Genomic DNA, 23,431 nt, shown 5'->3' on the forward strand with positions numbered 1-23,431 from the left:
GGGCTCCCCCTTGCCCCTGCAGAGCAAACCGAGAGGTGGCTCTGAGCAGAGCCTGCGAAACTCTGACTGACGAAAGCCTGCAAACATTAAGTGCATCTGCTTCTGCTGCATCTCCCGCCTTGGTACGCTCCTCTTCTACGATGGCGATAATCCCGCTGAAATCACAGCAGAGCTACTGGCTCACCACACGGACACCCGGCAGCGAACACGAACGGCGATGTGTTCGTGAGCGCTAGATAAAGAAGAAGACAGCGAATAAATTCAAACTGCAAATCAGTTTGGGGAAATCACAAGCTGTTGCTCGGAATCGCAGAGGAACTGAAGGCGCGGGACAGGCTGCGTGCCCGGCTTCAGCTTAAAGCACTCGGCTGGTAGAAGGCAGAGGAAAGAAACACAAAAAAGAGAAGTGTGTTCATATTGCAAAAAATACTTTATGCCCGAGTTTTCAACTAGTTTTTATGATGCCTCAGCAGTTAATATAAAAAAAATATATATGTGATTTCTAAAAAGTAAAAAGCTGTTGAGGGCTATAGGAAGAACATTTCTGTAAAAACACACCCGGAGCTCCACCATCCCAGCTACCAAGGCCACACATCCAACTCTTCTCATTTTCAAGCATCACTGCTTTGCCCGGCACACCTGTGACACAAAGAGCTCCGGCTGAAGAGAAATGGCCTGTGGCAGGATACGAAATCCACCAAGCTCATAAATTGGGCTGAGCACGGAGTCTGACCTCCATGAATACGATCTAACATGAAATGAAAAACACAAGCAATCCCATGCTCTCTCTCCTTCAGCTGAAGCCTGCACCTCTCTGATACCATTCACGCCTTTTCATTCATGCTATTCTCCAGTTTTTGGTTCATTTTGAGCAGAACAAGGCTCCAGGGCCAGGCTGAGAACCGCGTCAGCTCAGGGCATCCTGGATGCTCCGTTTTCATTTGTGACGTTTTTGTGCACAAACATTTACCACCAAGTCACAGGAGCGACAATCCCACGGCCTGCGGCCAGCAGAGGACGGCTGGGGAAGGAGGTCCTAGGGAGAGCCCGGAGAGCTGCCCCGAGTGGAGCTGAGCACAGCATCTGGCAGCAGAGACGCCGTTCAGCCCCGGAAAATGGGTTAATGCAGGCTCAGATGTCTTAGACCGTCTGGCTTCTCTCCACCCAGAGTCATCACAAAGACCCAATTCAAACACTCTTCCTATCTGGCTTCGGCATCTTGCACAGAGAACAGAAAACATCTCACAGAAGGCGACTCTGCCAAAATATGGGAAACGAATGAGAGGGCACAAGCTCCCCCGCCACATCTGTGGTCTGCGGTGCGCACGGCGGCCTGCCCGGCCTCCCTCGCGCTGCCTGAGTCAGGAGGAGCTCGGGCCCGGCAGCAGCAGAGGCAGCACAACGGGGGACGGAGCCGTGGCGGCAGCGTGCTGCTGGACAGGTCCTCACCTGGCAGCCCCGCTTCGCGCCTCCTGCTGCCGGCGCTGCAGCGGCCTGGAGACACGCTGCGAGCGGCGAAGGGCCACGGCTCCAACGGCGCCGGGACGAGTGCTGGCGCGGGCACGCCACCCCAGGCACCGCGGGGAGGTGGCGCAGCTCTCCGAGGACCTCGCACACCGAGGGCTGGCTCAAGAAGAAACAGCCTAAGAGGCATTTTAACACTCATCCTAACATTCGCAGGCTGTTGCTCTCTTGATTTAAGTGTTCCATAAACTAGAAGGGGAAGAAAAGCTTGACCTTGTCCCCGTGACCCTTCTCCGAACGCTCGCTGGCTCTCCGTTAACGCAGAGACCAGCCAGGAGGGAGGCTTCTCAGCGCCGCACGGCCGTGCCTTGGTAGCGCAGACGCCTGCAGGGCCGCGGGCCCCGGGGCGAGGTGCCGGGCCGGCAGGTGCCCGCGGCGCCGCGTGAACACGAGGGCCACGCTCACACCGCTGCCGCTTCTCAGGGGTGCGTTGTACAAACACTGTTGTACAGGGGGATTTTGAAGGGCAGGATGGCCATCAAGTCTCATTTCTTAAATCCTGTATTTATAAAACGTCAAAGGCTCCAGATGGGCTGGGCAGAATCCAAGCCCCAAGTGTTCTCCAAAACATCTCCATTTCTGAGCTGGTTCAGAGCCAGCCCCATTTCAAGCTGCCGCCGAGTAACGTGGAACCTGGACTTCTTGATAGCAGACAAGGGAAAAATAATCTTTTCTGCTCAACATGTGCAGACTTTGCTTTTCATAGTTTGTTTCTTTAAAAGTTTGATCCATCTGAAAGACTCATTAGATGCTTTATTTAAATATTTCATAACAAAAGCCCTATGACTATAATCAAGCTCTGATTGCCGGCCTCTGCTGCTCTCCCTCCCACCCCCGGCTCTAACGCACGTTTATCAGGGAAAGTATTTCACTCTCTATAGCATTAAATGAACAAAGGGGAGAAAAGAAAAAGAAGCAGGGAGTATCTCTTGATCACTCTTTGAAACAAGCATTCCTCGCTTGGAACGGAGACAGTGCTGGTATTAGGCCAGAAGAGAACCCAAAGAATTCAGGAAAAGGTTTTGGAGCCTCTTATGATTGAAAAATCAGACTAAAAGTCACAGCGCAGACACTCTCACTCCAGCAGCTGAACACCAGCGTCAGGGAAGTTTCTGAAAGCACAAAGCCTACATGTAGAACAACTTTAAAACAATAAAAGCCAGGAGGAAAAAGGAATAACATAGTAGTAGAAAACAAATCTGTTTAAATTTAAAAGAAATAAATCTTACCTTGGTGAACCCTATTTGCTCCTTCCGAAAATTTTCCAGGGGTTTTATCAGCAGATCACTAGCATTTTGTACCTAAAGTGCGGAGAAAAACACTTTAATTACAGGACACAGATTCATTTTCTCCTAAACAGAGGCTGAACAGGGCTGGGAGCCAAGAACTCCTAGATCTTTCTTAAATGTCTCTGAATACAAACTTCTCTGTACACAGGTGAAGTCACTTAACCTCTGTATCCACTTGTTCCCGTTTGCAATGCACAGAAAACTTGAATCACAGCACAAGAGGCTTTGGGGACCTCTGGTAATTAACTGAAGGGGCTTGCCCCAGCCTGCCATCTGTGCTTGCACTGCTGCACGGTGAGCCAGACCTCCCTGCCCAAAGCGCCGTGTCACTCCCCGAAATCCCCGGGACCAACCTGCCGGCCCCGGGGCCCTTCGGGACCCCGCAGCCCCATCTGCGCCCCGCAGCAGGCACGCGGCCAAGGCCGGCTTTGCTCCTGCCGCCCACCCGCCGCAGCAGGACCAGGCGGGGAAGCCCCCGGGTCTGTGAGCCGGCGCTCCGCAGAGACCCTGGCAGGATGAGCCCTTCAGAGGTGCCGGCCACCCCTCCTCTTGGGAGAGGGCGGCTGCCCGTATCTGCACGGCGAGGAGAGCCGGGTGCTCGAGGCAGGCAGGCTGCGCGCGAGCACTAACTAGAAGCAGCCCCAAGGAGGCACAGCCGCTTGTTTATCTCTCCGAGAGGCATGGAACAGGACGGATAGATTCTCAAAATGCTCCGGAGAGTTGTCAGCTCAGCTGGGTCCCAGCCTACAGCAAGCTGCCCTGCCCTGCCTGCTCCGAAGGGAAGGGACGGAGCGGAGGAAGACGCATTGCTGCTGCTGCTGCTTTCCCCCTGCCCCTCTGCTCAGGACTGCGCGGCCGCTGCACAAGCCCTGCTTTCCATGACCACATCCAAGGCTGCTGCATGTGACAGCTGGGGAAGAAGGGAAGCCGGCCTTGCCTCCCGAGCCTTACAGAAAGGAGGGGGGAAAAGAAAGGGACATGACGCTACGCTGGCGCAGACCTTTCAGGTAATTTAAAGCTGATGAACACAGTGAGAGTACGAAACCTTCTGAGGGAGCTAAGGAAAAGAGATTGGTCCTGCAAGTGGAGGGCCAAAAAAAAAATCTGTACTGTCAGCCAACATCCCCAAAAGCATCCACGATCCCTGAAATGATCCCTTCCACCCACTTACCCATTGCAAAAGAAGCCATTGCCTGGGCTGTAATTAATAAAGAAATATCTTACTGCTTTCCTCCGGCCTCTCACTGGTTTCCTCCCGCTGCCCTCTCTGCCCGTGCCCCGCAGAGCAGGACAGCAGCGTCCCACCGGTGCTGCCTCCCCTGCGGCGGGCCCAGCCAGCCTGGCGCGGGCTCTCCCTGCTGCACGAGGCAGGAGCGAGCAGGGCCAAGCAGCTAATTCCTGGCACGCTGTAAAGGCTCTCCACCGAGCCTAACCTTCGTGTTTTTCCTGGAATTAGGAGTGAAATGGAAAGCCAGCACTCGTTGCATATTGAGGAGTTTTGGAGGCGAAGAGGGCACACCACCACAGGGGACAGACGGGAAGAAATCGCCCCGCAGGATCTGCGTGCTGGGAAGGGCAGGGGCACGGCGGGACAGTGCAGCTCCCATGGGAGAAAAATGAAGAGAGAAACTCATCTTGCTGCTTATTCTTTAAGGTTCAGTTTCACCACAAGAACAGCCTGTTGCCAGCTATCAGATACCCTGCTCCGCAGAGCGAAGCTGCTGCAGGCGGCGGCACCTCAAGCAAGCCCAGCGGTGCTGGGCTCAGCAGCGGAGCAGCTGCTTGGCACTCGGGAGAGGTTTGGGGCACCGGTGTGGGACAACCTCTCCCCTTCCCCCCCAGCACCTTCCCCTCCACTGCTCAGGGCATGCAGCGAGGGCACCACAGCTCAGACGTGGTGCAAACACGACGTCCCTGCTGCTGCCAGCTCCCGCACAACGGGAAGCTCCACACCGAGCCATGTGCTGTCGTTCAGCCACGATTTGGCATTTAAATGGTACAACCAGGCAGCAACTACCGGAGCGCAGTTGGGATCATCTTACCATCATCGATCTCTCAAGCTCTACCTCCTGGAGCAACTCTGCGAACTCCTTGAAGGACTCGGCTGCAAAGAGAAGAGGGCTTTGATCAGCACGTGGCACCTTTTGGCAGAAACCAAAAAGGTTAGCAGCTGTTGAAAAGGCTATAGGCATTGACAACTCTCCCCGCAGCGTTAAACAATAAAACAAAAAAAAAAATCTTAGGCATCAGCAGTTTTCTTGGAGTCCAACCGAAACAAAAATAACATGAAACCTTTCCTTTAGCAAACTGAAAACACGAGGCTCGTTCAGCCTGGTGGAAACAAAGAGACCAGATAGGAGCAGTGCGCTGCCTGCCCGCAGAAAAAGGGCTGTCACAAAGCGGGCACCATCTGCCTTCACGGGGCAGGGCACAGAAAGCAGCTCAATTTGCTGCAGCGCAGACCGCAGGTGGCCGTCAGGGGAAAACCTCTCCCACCATGTAGGCACGAACAGCACTGAAACGAGGAGAACTGAAGTCCCGATTCCCCAGGAGACCAGAGAACAGGCTGGACCAACACCGACCTGTGCGTACGGCGCGGCTGCCTGCGGACTGCCTCGGGGACTCCTCCAACTGCATGAGCCTACCTGGGAACTATGCGGCAGCGAGCTCGCTGGCACAGGCCAGCGCTTGCTGGGAGACGTTCCCACAGCTCCGCGGCTCCCTGCGGCTCCCGGGGCAGCAGCCTGCCTGCCCCACCGCCCTCCTGCCCCGGGCAGCTCCCACCGGGATCTCGCGCTGCCCTGCGCCTCTGGCTGCCACACGGGTGGGTTTCCTTTGCAACAGCTGCAGGAATTCCTTTGCTTTGTGTGCAGGTCAGGCTCTGCGCTCACAGCAAAGCACACAGAGGGACTTGACTGACTCCTGAGCGGTTTAAGGAATATCTGAGGGTTAACCAAAAGACGGCTCAGCAGAGTGCCTGGTACCAGGGCTCTTGAGAAGGGCAGCCTCAAGAGCTCTGGGCAGGGGTGGCATGCAAGGGAACAACCCGTGCACACAGCGAGGCACGTACAGCAATAGCTCATGCCACAGATAAGGGGAGAAGATGCATTTTTGCCCTATCCACAAAGTGAGGGCCCCGCATCCACAGGCAGAACCTTAGGACAGGACCTGTCTTTCTGCTAAAAGCAGCTGTGACACGGCTGCACAGCGAGTGAGCGTGAACTTGGAGTGCTACGGGACTCGCTCGGCAATTGCTGAGGCAGACACAGAACAGAAAAACCACAGCCTCGTGATACAGTCATTCAGCTGGCATCATCAAAACGTAACCTTTCTGATGAGTCAGGGATTTCTGAGCTCTCTTCCAGAGCGAGGGCTTCAGAGCCCCGCACATCAACGTCCCAGCAGCTTACTATGCTCTACCACAGGGCTGATGGGCTGACTTTCACCGTGGTTACTCAGGACGACATGAAATCTGAAGTGCACACACAGATGCCATGAGCTAAGTATAAGGGGCCTGAGCCTGGAAAGGAATTATCATAGAGAGAAAAAGAATCCAGACCTGAAGTTACAGAGAGAAAAAAAAGTTACGGTGCCTAACATTTTCACTGGATGTGGTTTTCTTCCTCTGCAGGATGCACCCAGGCACACATTTCCTGGCTGCAGCCGCAGAGCAGCCCTGAATTTGTCCTTGCACCACGGGCACGTAGGCTACGGCCCTGCTGCGGGACCCGCGGCGTTTGGGTCTGTGCTCGCCGCGCAGGGAGGCAGCGCGCAGCTGCGGACGTGCAGCGAGGACGTGTCTGGAGCACGCGTCCCCGTGGGAAGGCGCTGCTTGCGACAGACAGCGCCAGCGGAGCGTGTGTCCTGACTCGCACTTGCAGCGTTCAAAGCCACTACCTTAGGAGCATGAGTGTCAGCTCGCTGTCTGCCTGCGTAACAAGATAAAAGCACACCATTAGCTATATTTACAGATCAAACGCGTTCCCTGAAGTACGGCAAGAAGAGCTGTCAATGTTTTGCTTCATTCCCGTATCCTGTGCCTCAGATCAGCTCCTACGCTCGCGCACATCCCTGTGCCTCAGAAGCCCTGTAAGAGATGGGAAGTGCTACAGAGATGTCAACACCCTGCTCCTGTTTGGGGAATACGAGAGACTTGCAACGCCCTGAGCTCAGCCCCGCGCAGACACTCCAGATTGGCTGTAGGAGGAGGAACACAACACAGACTTTTCACACTGGATAATCTGGGTCCTGCTCTCGGGAAAGCAAAACAAACACGACCCAGCAAAAACAGAAATAGGGAAAAAACGCCTGTTTTGCCCCAGAGTATTTTACATGTGCTGTGATCTCTTCTTGCTTTCCTCCGCCCTCTGTCCCCTTGCACCCTGCCGTCCCCTTGCACCCTGTCTGTCATTTCCAGCTGCCTTCCTAGCCCGCCGCCAGCCAAGCGCTGGGCACGGGGGCAGGGAGTGGTGAAGCAGCGGCACACGCTGGGCGTTGGAGCTCTGTGCCTGCCAGCAGCAGAAGCAATGTGATGCTCCCCTCCTCGGCTGGCTGCTGCCTTCAGATCCCTCCATGCCCAGAAGGTAGCTTATAATGCAACGTCTTCCCCTCCATTATGCAGATGGGTTTGGAAATTCAGCACCTCTATTTCCATTAGATTTGGAGGCTGACTCATTTCCAGCAGGCTTCACCTAGCAACTTTCCATAGAGGAAATCAGATTTTGAAGGACAAGCCGCAATCTGCTTTAAATAAAACAACCGAGAGAACAGGCTTTACTTCCTTCCCTTTTAAGTGACGGCTGAGACCTGACATCAGCACTGTCAGCTTGGAGCCGCTGTTCACACAACAGCCTGACAAAGCTGTTGCTATTTTATAAACGCCTCGTGTCCCGGGCACTCCGTGGCCCACCGCCTGTGCCCCTGGTGCCTCCGGCTGTGCCCAGCAGCAGGGCTGGACCCCCCCAGCAGCTGCAGCACTTCCTGATGTCCCCCAGCAGCAGGGGTGCCCACCCCCCTCCTCTGGCCATTCTGCAGCGATAGCTAATCCAACAGCAGGATTAACTTGAAAACCTCGGTTTATGGTGTTCAGTGCATTTGCTTCAGCTCCCGGGGCACAGCTGGCAGCTTTGTAATCGACACAACGTGCACTGGGCTGGCAGGGTGGGAAAACAGGCTCAGGACTGCTAATCCCAAAGCAGATGTGTGGGGAGCAGTGAGACACACGTGCCACAGGCCTCCTTCCATGCAGGCAGAGACTGGGAACTATTTTCCATATCATGACACATCCAGCAATATGTTTTTCCCGGCAGTCCAAAGCCCGGTGCCTCTTCCAGGACAGCACGGGGCTGCTTTGTGTTTGCAAGATGTTTGCAGCAGAGCACACGCAGCGTTAGGAGCAGCGCCCATCTGGCTCAGGACACGAGGCCAAACGCCCCGAGCTGCTGCAGTCCGGCTCTGCCCGGCACACGGGGACAGGGCTTAGCTGCAGGGGCCACCCAGGGGACAGGGATGGGGACAGCGAGCGGCTCCCTGCTGCGCTGCGCATCCTCCCGGTGCTGGCCAGGCAGAGGAGGGCTGGAGCCACAGAAAACCACCACAAATTATCTGCGGAATCAGGCATGTGTAACTCAACCCGCCAAAATTCAGCTTTGTAACATATGCTACTGAGTATCTTTGCTTTTCTTCTTTTTAAACTGCAAGTAACATGACAGATACGCTATGCGTTAACTGGCATCTGAGGAACCTGGCTCCAGATTCTGTTTAGTAACCATCGATGCCAGCAAATTCCTAAAGAAGGAGAGGTTTTCTCACTAAGTAAAAGTTTGCATCCAAAAGAAGAAAACTTACCAATATTAATCTCGTCATCTGTTAGGGTGTCTCCAATAAAGTCAAACTGAAAGGACTGCAAAGTCTGGGAGAATTTCTGCACTGCCGATGAGTAACCTGGAAAAGGACAGAGCAAAGAGTGTGTATTTTGCAGCAGTTACACGGAAGTCTTAAGAAATTTAGCCTGAATGTAAAAAACCTACAGTGAGGCAGTTAAAAAAAAATCCAGTCATCATGATCTTAAAGCACTTTAGAAAATGCTGCAGTGTTAATAACCAACGGAAGCTGTAGAGAGCATTCGTGTTTTGAGTGTCTCGGCGCTGCTGGAAATGCTCCGCACTTGGTGGCTGCAGCCAGCCGCACCAGCAGCTGACGGATCGCCCAGCGCCCTGCGCGGGCCGGCAGAGCCACCTCCCTGCGGGACAGCCGGCAGCCCAGGCGCAGCGCCCGCCGCCTCCTCGGGAGCGCTGAGCCCCGAACAGACCGAGCACCGTTCACGCACCAGCGTCTCGTCTGAGCACGGGTGCTGTCAGACAGGCTAATTAGTGCTCTAAGCAGTTGTTTCAATTAGAAAGGAGCAAAGTCTGTAGAGTCAGAAAATAACTGTGGGGAAAAAAGCAGGATTCAGAGGAAGTGCTCCTCTTCAGGGGAGTCAGACCCGAACAAACAGGCCCGGGGAGAAGACGGCGAGCCAGCTGACGGCAATAAGCTCCCGCTGTGCTCCGCCGAGCGTTTGCAGATGGCCCTCGGACCTGTTTCCGTCCCTCTGCTGAAGACACTTGCAGTCTTGAAGCACAGACACTTCCTGATGGTGGTTGGTAGCTCAGCCCAAATTATTTTTGGACTTTCCAGAGAAGTTTCTAGCCAAAAGGATCCTTTGTGTCTTTGCATCCTGTGTGGCTGCTTCGTAACTTTGTCAGTGGCTTCTTTGTTGTGAATTGGTCTGATTACATTGGCCGAGGAGCGTCCACAGGGACGGGGCAGCAATAACACGGAGCAGGCCCGCAGGGCACAACCACCTACCTCGGGCCAGCTGCGGAAGCCATGGACACCGTCTCACCACGGCGAGCAGCGAGCCCCTCTGCTGCCGGCGGAGCGCAGCCCCCAGCCCCAGCCCCAGCCCCTGCCCCAGCCCCTGCCCGGGGGGCAGGCAGCAACGGGGCACAGGGAGAGCACCATGGCCTGACCTGAGGCAGCCTGGTGCTGTTTGGGGAGGCAGAGCGTCCGCACGGGGTTACGGCTGCCTTGGGCTCTTGGCTTTCATGCCGTAAAACAGGCAAGGGAGCAAAGCCTGAGAAGGGACGTGCTCTGTAACAGGCCTTGGTAGCCTTTTACAGAATTAGAAAATGAAGTAAAAAGTGCGTGGCAGCATCAGGTCAATCACACCTTACTACACAGCTACAACCGGTTGCAGGGGGTAGTTTAACACCTGAGATACAAACAGAACGAGGCTGAACCTGCCTGACCTACAGCGAACAGGATGCGGACAATAAAGCAAAAGAATAATTTTAGACTTGTGTTTACATTGCTGCTTTCCCTAACTTGGACAGCAACTATAGGCACAGTCCCAGCCTGAATTCCTCTGAGGAGGTGCACCGGGGTCTAAGATTTCTGAAATTCAGGAAGTTGAAAATGTGGAAGATGTGAAGGAACAGATGTTAGCAGGCAGCTAGGTCACGGAGCATCCTCCTGTGCTAACGGGCCGCAGGTCCCTCCGCACAGGCCGCGGCTGTCCTTGCCACAGACGCTGGTCCTGACCAAAGCCATGCGGCAGGGGGAACGAAGCAGTTGGTGCTTTCTGCTGCCCAAAGGAGCTTCCCTGGGGGATACGAGACCTGCAGCACAACACAGCCCAGCGAGCCCCTCCTGCAGAGGGAGGACAGCTTCGCCGGTCCCGGAGCCGGGCTAACTCCCGTGAAGCAGACGGGATTTTACCTCACCCCACTGCTCCCGAGCCCAGCGCAGCCGACCTGAGAAGAAAGGGCGGCTTCATCCAGCCCGGCCCCAAGCCACGGGAGGAGCGGAGCCTAGGAGTGCACAGAATCCCCTCTTTCCCGTCAAAAGCCTTGTTCAGCAGTTTCCTCCCGAGGGTCAAAACTTTGCCCTTGAATGGGCAGATTCAAGCCTGAATGTAGCTATTTAGCAACCAGCTGCTGGGAGAGCCTGAGAGCGCGAGCGTAAATGGGTGAACTCTCGCACAGAATGATGTCATTAATTTGATGGAAAACCTCAGCAAATAATTCGCTTTCAGTCCCTGCAGCATTCACTGTATTCACACACTTGAGGCCGAGCCCGGAGGCTCCTATTCACTTCTTACTCAGGCAAATCTTTGTTCTTCCCCTGCAAACTGTCTTCTCCGCTGGAAGCTTTTAATTGCCTTCTGCCCAGCCTCTCATCACTCCCCACACCTTGCCCAAGTTCATTAGTGGCTGAATTCCAAATGGCCCCATTTACACGCCAAGCAGGTCCGTGAGCACAAGGCGTGCCGTGCCGCTCCGCGGGTCCGGGCTCAGCACCCCGGGGCCGGCCAGGAACAGCTCCGCGCACCCCCGGGAGCCAGGAGAGTGGCTGCACACGCAAGTCACGCTCCTGGCAGCTTGGCCTGGGCTGAGGGGTGCACACGGCGTTTTTCCATGGTGTGTGTCAGCACAGCATCTAGTCCCGCTATCGGAGAAATTGTCCTTGGCTAGCTGTTGTCCTTTTCTCTCTTTTTTTTAATAGAAACTGGATAGGGCAATAGCAGAGAAGGATTTGAAAAAGCCAAAGGCAATATATTTTTCACCAGAAAAAAAAAGAAAAAGAACCAGTAGAACCGATTTAAGTTACATTTTCCTTTCAAAAAGTTGTCTGGCCTTTGCCAAGTTTCTGGCTGAAGCAAATCCAGGTGGACACGCTATAAACCACATCTCACATTAGCTTAGTGGCGAAAAAAGACTCGAGCCCCTTGCTGAGTCTGGCACCGCTCGGTTCCATCTGGGAGAAGGAACGTGCTGCGGTGAGCGCAGCGAGCGCACCAGGGCACGGGGCTGCGGGGCTGCTCCGGCACCAGCCTCCCCCCACGCCGGGGCGAGTCGGCATCGCCCGGGCCGTGCCCTGGGGACCGCAGCAGCACGGCCAGCTCCGGTCACTCCAGCACCTCCATCCTGGCCCCGAGGTGCAGCCGCTGCCCACAGTCTGGCTCCCCAGGAGCTCGTCACAGTCCCTGAAAATCCGACAGAAATCCCCGCTCGGCAGGCCGGACGCCGGGGCTCTCTCTTGCAGCAGGAAGGGCAGCAGCTTGGTTTCGCCGCTCAGACCCGAACGCAGCGAAGTCGCTCCTTCCGCTGATGTTCAGTGCTGAGCGAGGCCTTGGCCGAGTGTCAGCATGTGGCCCGGCCCTCCTCCTGCAGGCGCTGAACCAGCCGGCCCCGGCAAGCGTCCCTGCGCCGCGCGGACGCTCACGTGCTGCAGTCCCCCCGAGCCGGGATCTGACCCCGGCAGCAGCCGGGGCACTCACACACAGCCTTCGGCACCTTACAGCTGTGGCCCTGCGACAGCAAGGAGGTGTCAGCGACAGAGTGCAGCGTCTCAGGAACCACCGGCCAGCTCAGCCCAGGTTTCCATTCCTCTTCCCTTTCTTTCTTTGGGATCTAGGGACAGCGGTACGTCCTCCTCGGAGAGCATCATTTATTCTACTTAATCAAACGACCTCAGTAATTTTCCACGCCTACAGAAAACTTCCCGAACTGAATAAAGCCCAGTCACTGCCCCAAACCATTCAGGATCCACATGGCAAAAGAACAAGGAGCGATGATGGATGTTGCTGCGTGCCCTGAGCCGTCCTGCCATCAGAGGAGAGCCGCCACCTTGGAAGGCTCTGTGCAAGGGCAGCGAATGTCACCACGGTGCTGGGGACGCTGCTCAGAGAGGGGCCAGGAAGCGGGAGGGGACGGTCCCTGACAGAGGGCGCAAGAAGCTGAGGGGCTGCCCCTGTGGGGACAGCCGTGGTGGCACCGTGAGCTCAGCGTGGTCGGAGGGGCAGGGAGGCAAGCGGCGTCCAGTGCTGGAAGACAAATTCTTTATAGGGGAACAATTATTCAAGATTTAGGGTTAGGAAAGAACTGAACTAGTTGGAAAGAGAAGCGGTGCTGCTAGCGTCTGGCATGGCTCTCAAAGATCGTTTAATGGAAACCAGATTCCTACTGACCCACGTTACTCGTCTTTGTACACGTACGGAGCCTTGGCTGAACACCGATTTCTGACAAATCCTATATATACACACAAAGACAGCGTCGGGTACTCTTATGGTATTAGGAGTGTTATTGTTCTGATGGAGATGCCTATTGGCAAATTGACATAGGGATGGTTCTGGCATCCTCCCCTGCTGCAGAAGCGCCTGCTGGCATCCCGAGCGCAGCAGGAACAGCGGACGCTCACGCATGAAGGGCTGGGCCCGGCGGGACTTGCAGCACGAGCCTGTGCCCGTGGATCACACAAGGGCCCCCAGGCAGAGCATCTGTATTTTCCCCTCGTTTAGCAGAAACTTGGAGATTTCCCCCTCTGATGCAAGTACACGGCTGCCAAATGCACGGCCCCTTCCCACTCCCTGCTTTTCACGCCCAAAGCCCGGCGGCACGGAGGTGGCCCCACGGCCTGCAGGGCCCCAGCAGCGCGCCGAGAGCCGGACGGTCACGGGGGGATGATGCTCCTTCTGCAAGCCAGGAATGGCACGCAAAAAGCAGGCGCAGTCTCATTCCTGCCCAGCAGCAGGAACATTTGATGGCCTCACGTCAGTTTTGAGGACCCTGCCTGCTTGGTACGGCTTGTTTCCATGGAAACTCACCAAAATGAATTCAATCAAAAATCCATTAGGACTCTCTCCTTGCAGTGTTCAGTAAATGATGCCAGCCTTAGCAATCTGTGGTAACAATAATTTACTCTTCTAGTAAAAATAAAGTCCAATCCTTCCACACAGGACAGCGCTAACCAAATGGCATCTGGCAAGAGGGAGAGAACAAGCGCCAGGTACAGCCCCGACACTTTCCAAGCTACAAGAATAAATTTCCATTACATTAGTGTATATATAAAGTCACCTCTATAGATTGCAGCTATTCAAGGATGCCCACACCCTGTCCAGCAAGGAACAAATGGGGTTTCTCATTTCAAACTTCTGCAGGATTATAATGGTCACCTGCTGCCGAGTGAAAGGCTTCCCCGAGTACATAAAAATAGAAATGCCACAGCCAACCCGCTGGGGACAGCTAGAGACCACCAGCACCTCTGTGCACGAGACAAAGAGGGCTGTGCTTGGCCTGCCTCATTTAATGCCCCAGAGACACAACGTGACCTTGGGTGTAACAGATGCAGAGAAAGCAGTGTGACTTTTAGAAATAAACACTGGAAAAAAACAATAAACACCCCACTGCACAGAAGAGAAGTTGCAGAGCACGCGCTCCAAATCTGTTGGGAGCAGACTGCCAGCACCCTCCGAGAGGTTTATCGATGCCCAAGCATCCCCTCGCTGAACCCTTCATTTCACCCCCTTCGTTTCACTTTCAGCATCTGGCAAACCAGGACCACCTTTATGTCACCCCAGGAAAAAGCTATTGGAGCACTGCTCCTGCTCCAGAAGGGCTCAGTGGCTGAAGCAGAGACAGGGTTCGGCAGCTCCTTTGCTAACCTAAGTCGGGCACGCAGCTGCCTAGCACCGCCCGAAGCTTACCTACATGCTGAAAGAAGGAAAACCCAAAGCGATTTTTGAGCTCTGGCAACACAAATAAACAGACCAAATGCATAAGGCGCTCTGTTTTTGCATTTTGCTTTCCTCTTTTCCAGATTGAAAACAAACAGCAAAACCAAATGCTTTGTTCTTTAAAAAAAAATAAAAACTCTGGAAATCCAGTTTTTCATGGAAATGTTACAAAACCCTGACGTACAGCAGCCGAGGACGCATGCACCTACATTTCTTCTCAAGCCTGGTCACTTCAGAACTTTTTCTAGCTCGTCGTGGAGAGTTGTGCAACGGGATATGCAGAACATGAGAAATACCATTTTTTCTCCTGCATGAGAAAGGGAGGGTTGTAATCCCTGAGGGGAAAAGAATGTGTCCATTGTTAGCAACTCCCACTGAATAATTTTACAGGGAGTTGTATAAAAGAGAGTTCATCCATGTTACCATCCAAGAGATGAGGTTTTGCATACGTGTACCCGACCCCACCGTGTTCAGAGGATTCTCTGTGCTGGCAGGGAAGCTTCACCAGCCGACATACAAAGCGTTTGGCCAGGGTGCCAGATTCTGCTCTGAGCCGTTGTACTTACACGGTGTGTACAAACTCCACAAAGTCCCCAAACATTGTCCCACCAAAATACCTCAACTCTGAAATCAACGAAGCTACCCTGCCTGCACGCAGATGTGTCATTAAGAAAGTGAGTAATACGTCCTGACTCACAGAGCAGTCCGGAACAGTACTCTACAGCTGCTTGAGCACAAAAACATGTTGATTTTTTCAGAAGAGAAAAAAAAAATCTTCCGGTTAGCCTTGTAGGTAGTCCCAAATCCACACAAGCAACTTGCTAGAAAATAGCACTCCAGCTGTTCCATACACGAGACGCTCACCGCCAGGTAATTACACAATGGCCCATTATACAGTAGGCAGTGCTCCGCATTAACCCATGGCAAGTTGTCTGCAAATGCCTCAAAGGCTTTCTAGCCACCGTGGAGATTCAGAAATACTGACACGTTTTACAAAGGTCATTTTTCACACGCTGACTTGGGTTTTCCATTTGCCAGAAATAAATGGCTAGCCCGAGCTTCTAAAAATAACTTGCTACATTTAGCTGTGTTTTACGTTTCTCTTGCAAAGGATCTTACTGAACGCCTAATGCTTTCGTTATGTATTTATCATTTCTCTATTTAATTGGTGCGTTATTGACTGTCTGTCTTATAAACTGCCTTTTCACTGCTGTGGTTGATCTAGCGCAGACTCCAGGGAACAGAGCGGGGCTGCAGTTCAGGTACAAATACATTTTTCAGTAACTGTACCTACCTACTTGTACATACCTCTTCTTACCTTTTGTAGAGCCTTTTGCGTTACAAGCTGGGATTCGCCTTGTGTATCATTAACTAAACTTGCATACCACCCTGCTACCTTTGCCACCCTGGTTTGCTTCCCATCCATGCCGTAATTTTTTGTTCCCATAAATTCTGCTCCTTGCCCCCCTTCTGTTAAGTGCACAAACTTGCTTGACGGGCATGTTTATTTCCTTACCGTTTAGTTTAAAACAAACAAGCAAAACAAACACAAGCAAAAGACCAACACAGCAATTGTTCACATTAATCATATGTTTCTGCTGCTTGCCTTATCTCCTTTACTGACTGAGGGGAACCTGCTACACCATACCTGCTGCGCTTCAGAAAAGCTGGCAAGCTTCGTGACGCTAGATCAAAGATCACAGAAATTAAAAGCGCAGCAGCTTTCCTGGCTGCCACGACCAGGAGACTGCCAGCCTCCCGACCAGCCGCTTCCCTGCGACTGCAGCGGAGCTCACGAAGTGCGAGCGGGCTGGAGGAGCCTTCCAGTCCTTCCCTTGTCCTCCAGCTCTGAAGGGTGCAACGCAGCAGCTCAAGAAGCGAATGAACAGACAAAAAAAAAGAACAAAAAACAAAAAGCAAGCATGCAAGGCTTGCCACCGCTGCAGCAGGATGGCCTCTGGAGGATGCTGTCCAAGAGGAAAGGGACAGCCGTGAACAAGGTCCTGTGCAGAGGCAGATGGGCGTGCGGGGCTGCTCAGCTCACCCACAGCACACCCCGTGCTCTGTCCCGCAGCCCGGGGGAAGCGCCTGCCAAAGCATCAGTACCATTTCCTCCAACTCCCCCTGGTCCCTCTAAAGCCCAAACCGGCACAGGTCCTCCTCTTCTGGAGAGCGTTTCTCCCTGTTCCCTGGGATGGAGGAGGCTCGAGCACAGACTCAGGGGTCCTGCATTACCGACTGTGCCACCCCTGGGAGACAGCAAGAAGAAGGCAGAGAGCTTTAGTTTCGTTTCCCACTCAGCACTGACTACGAGTCCCACCTCTAGGAAGGTGCCAGCCTGGGGGAAGCTGACTGCCCGCCTGCCCCCACCGGGAAGGCCGGTGGCTGCTCTGCTGGGTCTGCCGCGGGACCGTGCACCCCTCCACCTAGCTCAGGGCTGTCAGCTGCAAACACAAGAGGAAAAGAAGGCATAGCTTGAAACAAAAGTTTTGGGGCTCTTCAGTCTGTTTTGGAGAAAACGGCAAGTGAGGGATGCAGGTAACATTTGATGTGAAGACAAGCAAGGAACAAAGCCCCATATTAAAGCAAAGACACAGAGCAGACCATACTCCCACACAGACACCCACTGGCTGAGGAAGAGCTGGCCTGCCTTCCTGCAGAGCAGCACCCGAGGCCACTTTTTTTTGTTTTTATAATGGACAGAATCGGGTTTATTTTTTATGATTTTGCTTCTGCCATTTCAGTACAGCCACGATCTCCCTGCGAAGCGCAGGGCATTCACTCAGCGCAGCCAGCTCGTGCCGGGCCAGGCAGGGACGCAGGCGCTGGTACCCGCCTGCTCTCCCCGCAAAGAGCGGCACTACAGCATCGCCGCTGCTGCTGGCAAAACCACTTCCAGTGCTGTTGGCTCCAGTCAAAACTTAATGCTCCTCATCACGAGCAGGAGGCAGAACTAGACTCTGAACGCTCGACTCCTGAAAGAACAATTTTTCACCGCTGGCATTTTTCTGGCCTTTCAGACCCATCCAGCAGTTCTGCAAAGCTGGAGTAGTTCCCTCAGCAAAACTGGAAAAAGACATGAGGGAGATGGGGCAGAGCACATGACTAACTGAGATGGGAGTTACAAAGACGAGCAGCCTTAGAAATCAACAGAAATGTTGAAATACGCATTAAGAAATAATGCAGCTATAACTTATCTCAATCCTTTATGTCAAGACGTTCATCCAGTATATCATAGGGGAAATAACCAAGTTTTCTTCATTAATTTTAACTCCAGGTTTACACAAAAGTTGCATTCAGAAAAAGATCCTACCGCCCCAGAAGATCAAAGTAGCTGGCAAACATCCCTCTGCTGGGAGCGCAGTTGCAGTCAGCCCACCTCATTCATTATTTCATCCCAGACTCACACGGCATGGATCCCTTAGATCGCAACTGAGCTCCAGGCAGAGCCTGAACCCTCAGGAAATTCGTAGCTTTTGTATTTCACTTCAGCTACCGTGATGGAAAGGAAAATACATTTCGTGAAGACCACAGTGGATCAAAGGACCGTGGCCACATTTCCTCCCCAGGGGAGTCTTCTCACTAGACCTGCGAAAATTGCAGACTACCCGGTGTCTCATCAAACCATCGCCAGAATGGGAAATTATGCAGCACCTCCCTGGAATTTATTAAACTGGAGCAAATGAAGGAGAGCCTCTTGAGAGCCCAGACACGAGAGGAATGCTGCCCAGCTCCTGCTCTGCAGGCACAAACGCTGGAGATGAAGGTGGGGCGGGGGTTTTTGTACTAAGGCAATCGGTAAATCCCAAGCACGCTCTGGGAGGGCTCCGCAGGCGGCTGCTGTGTACCTACCGACACCCGCGTTTATCTCGATACCACATGAGGCCAGCCTCCTTTCCTGACAGTCCTCCCCAGCCCCGGGGACAGGCCCAAAGGACGCTGAGTGAAGAGCACCAGCTTTCGGCAGGGCGGCTCTGGCACAGGCGGCAGCTGGGGGTGTGCTCCAGGAGCCGCGGCTCCCGGCCGCACAAGCAGCACGAAGGCTGGGAAAACAAACATGAAAACAACAGACACTTATCCGGGCCTGAGCACTTGCAGTCCCCACAGAGAGATCTTGTGATCGGCAAAGCCATCGGAGGCTTCCCTCCAGCAGCCCACCTCCCGGAGAGGCGAGGCGAGGCGAGCCGACCCACGCGCTTTCTGGGATCGCCTCAGCAAGGGAGCGGAGCAGGCGGCTCAGCCCTCGCGCGATGATTTCAGAGTTTCCCTGGGATAACAGCGCCGAGGGCCGGGCAGGAGGCCACAGGAGTCACGCGGGGGATCGCACGGCCGCCGAGGAGCGGTGCGGTGCCGCTCAGCACCGGGCTGCAGCACTGTGTTCGCCCTCGCGCGTGGCTGCTCCCTGCCCCGCGGCCCACACACGGGCAGGGGCCCGCGCACCCCAGCCCCACGCCGCCCTCCTTGTGCTGCCGTGAGGAGAGAGGGGCCGGCCCTGAGCAGCACCAGCGGGGCACGTATGAGAACCACCCCCTGCTCCGAAGGCAGCCACGGGACCGAAGGCTGCACGGAGGGTCTCCAGCCCCCTCACGGCGGCACAAATTCCCCGTCTGCCTGCAGTCCCCCCAGGGAGGCCGGCAGCCTCACTCCCCTCGCCAACGCTGGGCGCCTCCTCGGAGGGGACCCCGGGTCCTGTGCCTCTGCTGCTGCGGGACAGACGGGGCCCGTGCACCCAGCAGGTCCCCGGCCTGCACGTGATAGCAAAAAGCAGGTCGTGTTCGTTGTCCTTTGTTTTCACAGCTGCAAGTTTAGTAGGATTAATGAAATTACTCTTGTTTTTAAAATATCTGGCCTCAGCACTTCATAATCAGTCTTGGCTGGAGGAACAGAAACCGGATAAAAAAAGGAGGGGGAAACAGACTGCAGAGAGCAACTCGGTGGCTGGTTGGAGTTCTGTGTTCTATGTATATTTAGAAATGTTATCTCAGACTATTCAACTGCTCTTATCATCATTCAAACAACACATGAATGTGACTGTGTTTACCTGAACGGAGAGCTAAGTGACAAAAAAGGATGCCAGCTGCAAAGAAACTTTTTGAATATGTCCAAGAGATGAAGATCCAGCAGTAGCTGGAGGATCACATCTCCCAGAGGAGATCCTGACACCAATTAGCAGTCTACGACTCAAAACAAAACCAACGGAAAAGTTCAACATCACCAACACAAAACCGAGAAGTTTCCGCAAGCATTTTCCTCATAATTATCAGGCACTAACGTAATAGTTTTGCACAGTTTGAAACATTCGTTTAACGTTTAGTATGAAAAATAATTGCTGCCTGCTGAATTTCACCAGCAGTTTCAAAGGAGCTTTCATTTTGGAGCGTTCAATACCTGTAAAGTAGAGCTATTTGCTCACAGGGAAAAAGTTTGCCATTTCTTTTCTGTGAACACCACGGTTCTTCAAACTGCACAGAGACTTTGTAATTCCCAAAACATCGCTGAGCAGCGGCGGTCCCAGTGACAGGGCCCTGCTCCTGCGCCCAGACACCCACGGCAGGGGTGGCAGCGGCGCTGCTTTGTGCAGCCAGCACAGAGCTCCTGCCGAACCCCAGCCTGGACGCACACCGGGGGACCACGGCTCGGAGCTCCGCGCTCCTGCCAGGCTGGGCACAGCACGGCACAGCACCAGCGGAGCAGCGCTGCCAAGCCCAGCACCACACCGGACCCAGCGCCACGCCGCAGTGGTGCAGGAGCCACCCACGGGACGCCTGCGGGTGAATGGGGAGGCCACATCTGTAGTTACCAACATGCTACCAACAGAATTAATAACTGAAATATTCAAAAAATTTCTCAAGAAAAAAGCCAGAAAAGCTGAGTCTTCATACGGTGACTCAAGAGGAAACTCTTTAGTCAGCAGCAGCGCTGCTGCGAGCCCATGGACTTTGAGGCACGTTACAAAACATGGATAACACCCACATCCTTCCAGGGAAGGAGCCAAGAAAGGCAACAGAAGATGGATGAAAAGCTGCATGCATGTCTCGTGCAGCGGAAGAAAAAATACAGAAACACATCAAAACCCTTCAATTTTGTGATCTTGCCCGTCGTGACGATGCAGGCAGCCGAGCTCTCACGAGACAGCCGTGCGCCCCGATGCGATTCCCGTGCGGGCAGACAGCTCCGCGCCCGCCGGCTGCGCTCCCTGCCACCATGGGCACTGCTTCTCCGCAGGGCCATGGCCATCTGTGGCACCACGCTGGGAAGCGGCTCAGGGCGCGGACCCAGGCTGGAAAATGCCCCCACGAAACAATGCACGTTGGTTTGTTGTAAGCTGGCCAAGTGCTGCACCGCAGCACGCTCCAGCAGCACCTGGGTGGGCACGGAGAAGGGGCTGGCACCTGCTGCAGCGGGGCAGGCAGGAAGCGGCTTCAGACAAAAGCCCTGCCCGGCGCCTCCCATCTCCAAACCCTGACCTGAGCACCCCTTGCGCAGGCCACCAGGACGTGACCGGGATCCAGCCCTTGCCGGGGGCAGGAGCCGACACGAAGCCGTCCTGCCGCCGGGCACAGCAGCGGCCAGCGGCTCCAGCCACGCGGCCAGGCAGGGCAGCGCCGGCACGCGGGGCAGCGAGCTGCATCCAGCCAGGAACGACATCCAACAAACGCACAGCAGTGAGCCCCGGAACAAGGGGAAGATATGCCTCGCAACTGGAGCGCGCAGATACTGTGCAGGCTCCTTTTCCTTCCTGTCTGCATCTGAAGATTAGGTTTTGGGGGGTGACCCGCTTTGTTTTGTTTGTTTGTTTTTCAGTTTCTGGTTAAGGCACATCTGTTTTAGCTTTGTGCCACCTTGGGACCTTCAGTTCTGTGCACAGTGCCGAACGCCCAGGAAAATGAGCGTCTTCACCGCCCGCTGGGCTGCAGGGAGACTCCCCTCTTCCACCTGTCCCAAGCATGCTCCACGGGAGTGGAAAAGCTCAACGGGGAGAACTGTCAGTGGCACGTGAGCTCAAGTCTGCTGTGTTGACATAAAGACACAGAAAGTATTTTGCAAGTTGAGCACTGCTCCAGAAGTGCTCTAGGGTGTGGGGATTTTGAGTTCTCACTCCCAGAAAGGCAGAGATAGGCACCCAGAAAAAAATGCCATATGATTTTTCAGAGAAAGGAATCACGTTTGTTGGGTATCTTTACGCACATCCAATTCTGTCGGTAACCCCAAAGCCAAAGCACTTCCATCACCACTTCTGTAAACGGCGTGGTTTGATACCACTACCGCAGGACGCTGTGGTCTCTCCCACACGCAGCCATGCAGTTACTCTGCGGGCTCTGCGCCTCCCAGGGTCTGTGTGCGTGCCGCCAGGCGCTCCTGCTGCCACCCTGCACCCGGACAGCACAAACCGCCAGCCCCGCGGCGCAGCCATGCTCAGGAGCACGTGGCTCTCTTCAAAGCCGTAAGACTTGCATTGTATTACTGCACGCTTCTCCTTGGAGAGGAGAAACATGCAGGAAATCAACGGTTCTTGGCAAAATTAGCACGTCCTTGACACCCTGAATTTGAAGATGTATGTGGTTTAAGTCTAGGAGGTGTCTAGGTCTATACAACATGTCCCCTAAACGATCTATTGCTTTTAAGTTGGTCTGCTGTCTTTTCAGACAATGAGAGCTGAGAAATTAGGAGAAAAAAATTAAAGATATCTACAGTAACTACACATGATTCTGAAAACCCTCCTGTAAGGACCAGGACAAGTGTCGGAAAGCAGTGGCTACGATAACCCAGCAAGGAAGGAAGGAATTTTCTGCACGTGTCAGCGAGCATCTGACCAGCCGTAGCTGGAGGAAACCCACAGCAAGGACGGAGAAGACAAGTGAGGAGCGGAGAAACGCAGGCAGACGTTATTGCTACAGGAGAGTGATGTATTTTCCAGCAAGTCATTTTTCCCCCACTAAAGTCCAGAAACGGCTTAACACTAACTGCTGTACTGTAGTCCGCTCCAGGAAAAAGGGGGAAGGTGTCCCTTCAGCTGGGGGCTTCCCACGGCAGCTCTCTTCAGGAGACTTAGTGACAGCTCAGAGGGACAGCCGGCAGATTGGGGCCTCTCTTTATTCTCTGTGAAGCTTTCTCAGACTCCCTCAATTTCCAAGGCCAGCAGCGAGGCAGAGGGTCTGGACAGCCCGCTGAACCCACCCAGCCCCAGTTTGGGCGGCTGCAGACAGGCGCCCTGCAGCGCTCACAGCCAAAGAAGATCTCAGGAAGCAGCAAGTAAGCTGTGTGTGTTCTTCCCGATAACGCGCCCCTAAGCTGTTGCTTCCCTGCTTTGGGAGCCTGGTCTGATCCTGCACCCGTTCCAGGTGCTGACTGCTGCTCGAGGCCCATGGAAGTGCAAGGAGACAAGCGGGGGAGAGAGGAGAACAGAGCAGTTTTTAACAAGCTGGATGGGTTCGGTGGCAGCTGTACCGCGATCCTGGACGCAGGAGCAGTCTCCCCGCTCTTGCCTGACCGGTGGCATCGGAGGCTGTTTACACACATCCTGGCTGGGCTCCGGGCTCCCCCGAGCACACTGGGCAGCTCAACGAGCGGCTTTCCGCGAGACAGAAGGGCTCTGTGCACCCACACGGACGGTTTCTGTGCACATCTTCGTTAACGTGCCATATGCTGGCTCACAACTAAGCTGTCTTTGTGCAACAGGAGAGTTTTAAATGCGAGCTCCTCGATGCCCAGCTCTGTGGAGCGCAGAGCTAATGTTTGCCCGGAGAGCTCCCGCGTTTCATGCGGCAGCAGGCGAGGGGCACGCGTGGGACAGAGCTCCTTCCTCTTCCTCCCTTTTCCAGAGAGCTTTGGCTTTGTTCGCACACGGGCAAAACCCAGCATCTGGATCTAAAGCACTGTACCAACAGCCAGAAACCTTATCGCTACGGATTCAAGTCTTTGTCTACAGACTGTGCATGAAATAGCACATGGGTTTTCTGCAAGAATCCGACAGACCGCCGCAGGGCTGCTTTAATCTCATTAAAATATTACATTTTCTTGACACGCTGCTTTCTGCACTCCAAAGCACTGAATCCTCAAG

The 23,431-nt window shown here is 54.3% G+C and overlaps 1 protein-coding gene across 2 annotated transcripts in view; it reads right to left on the minus strand.

Moving 5' to 3' along the window:
- Nucleotides 1-23,431, minus strand: part of OPHN1 (oligophrenin 1) — a 62,417-nt gene that overhangs the window by 33,845 nt on the left and 5,141 nt on the right. For both annotated transcript variants that reach the window (XR_013938730.1, XM_080553346.1), the window contains exons 2-4: nt 8,661-8,756; nt 4,856-4,917; nt 2,754-2,825 (exon numbers count right to left, since the gene is read on the minus strand). Coding sequence is in view for 1 of the 2 variants with exons in the window: in XM_080553346.1 (XP_080409472.1) it covers nt 2,754-2,825; nt 4,856-4,917; nt 8,661-8,756 (230 nt within the window). In the remaining variant the exon portion in view is untranslated. The remainder of the gene's footprint in view (nt 1-2,753; nt 2,826-4,855; nt 4,918-8,660; nt 8,757-23,431) is intronic.

This window comes from Anser brachyrhynchus (genome assembly GCF_964034855.1).
Source record: "Anser brachyrhynchus genome assembly, chromosome: 13".
NCBI lineage: Eukaryota > Metazoa > Chordata > Aves > Anseriformes > Anatidae > Anser > Anser brachyrhynchus.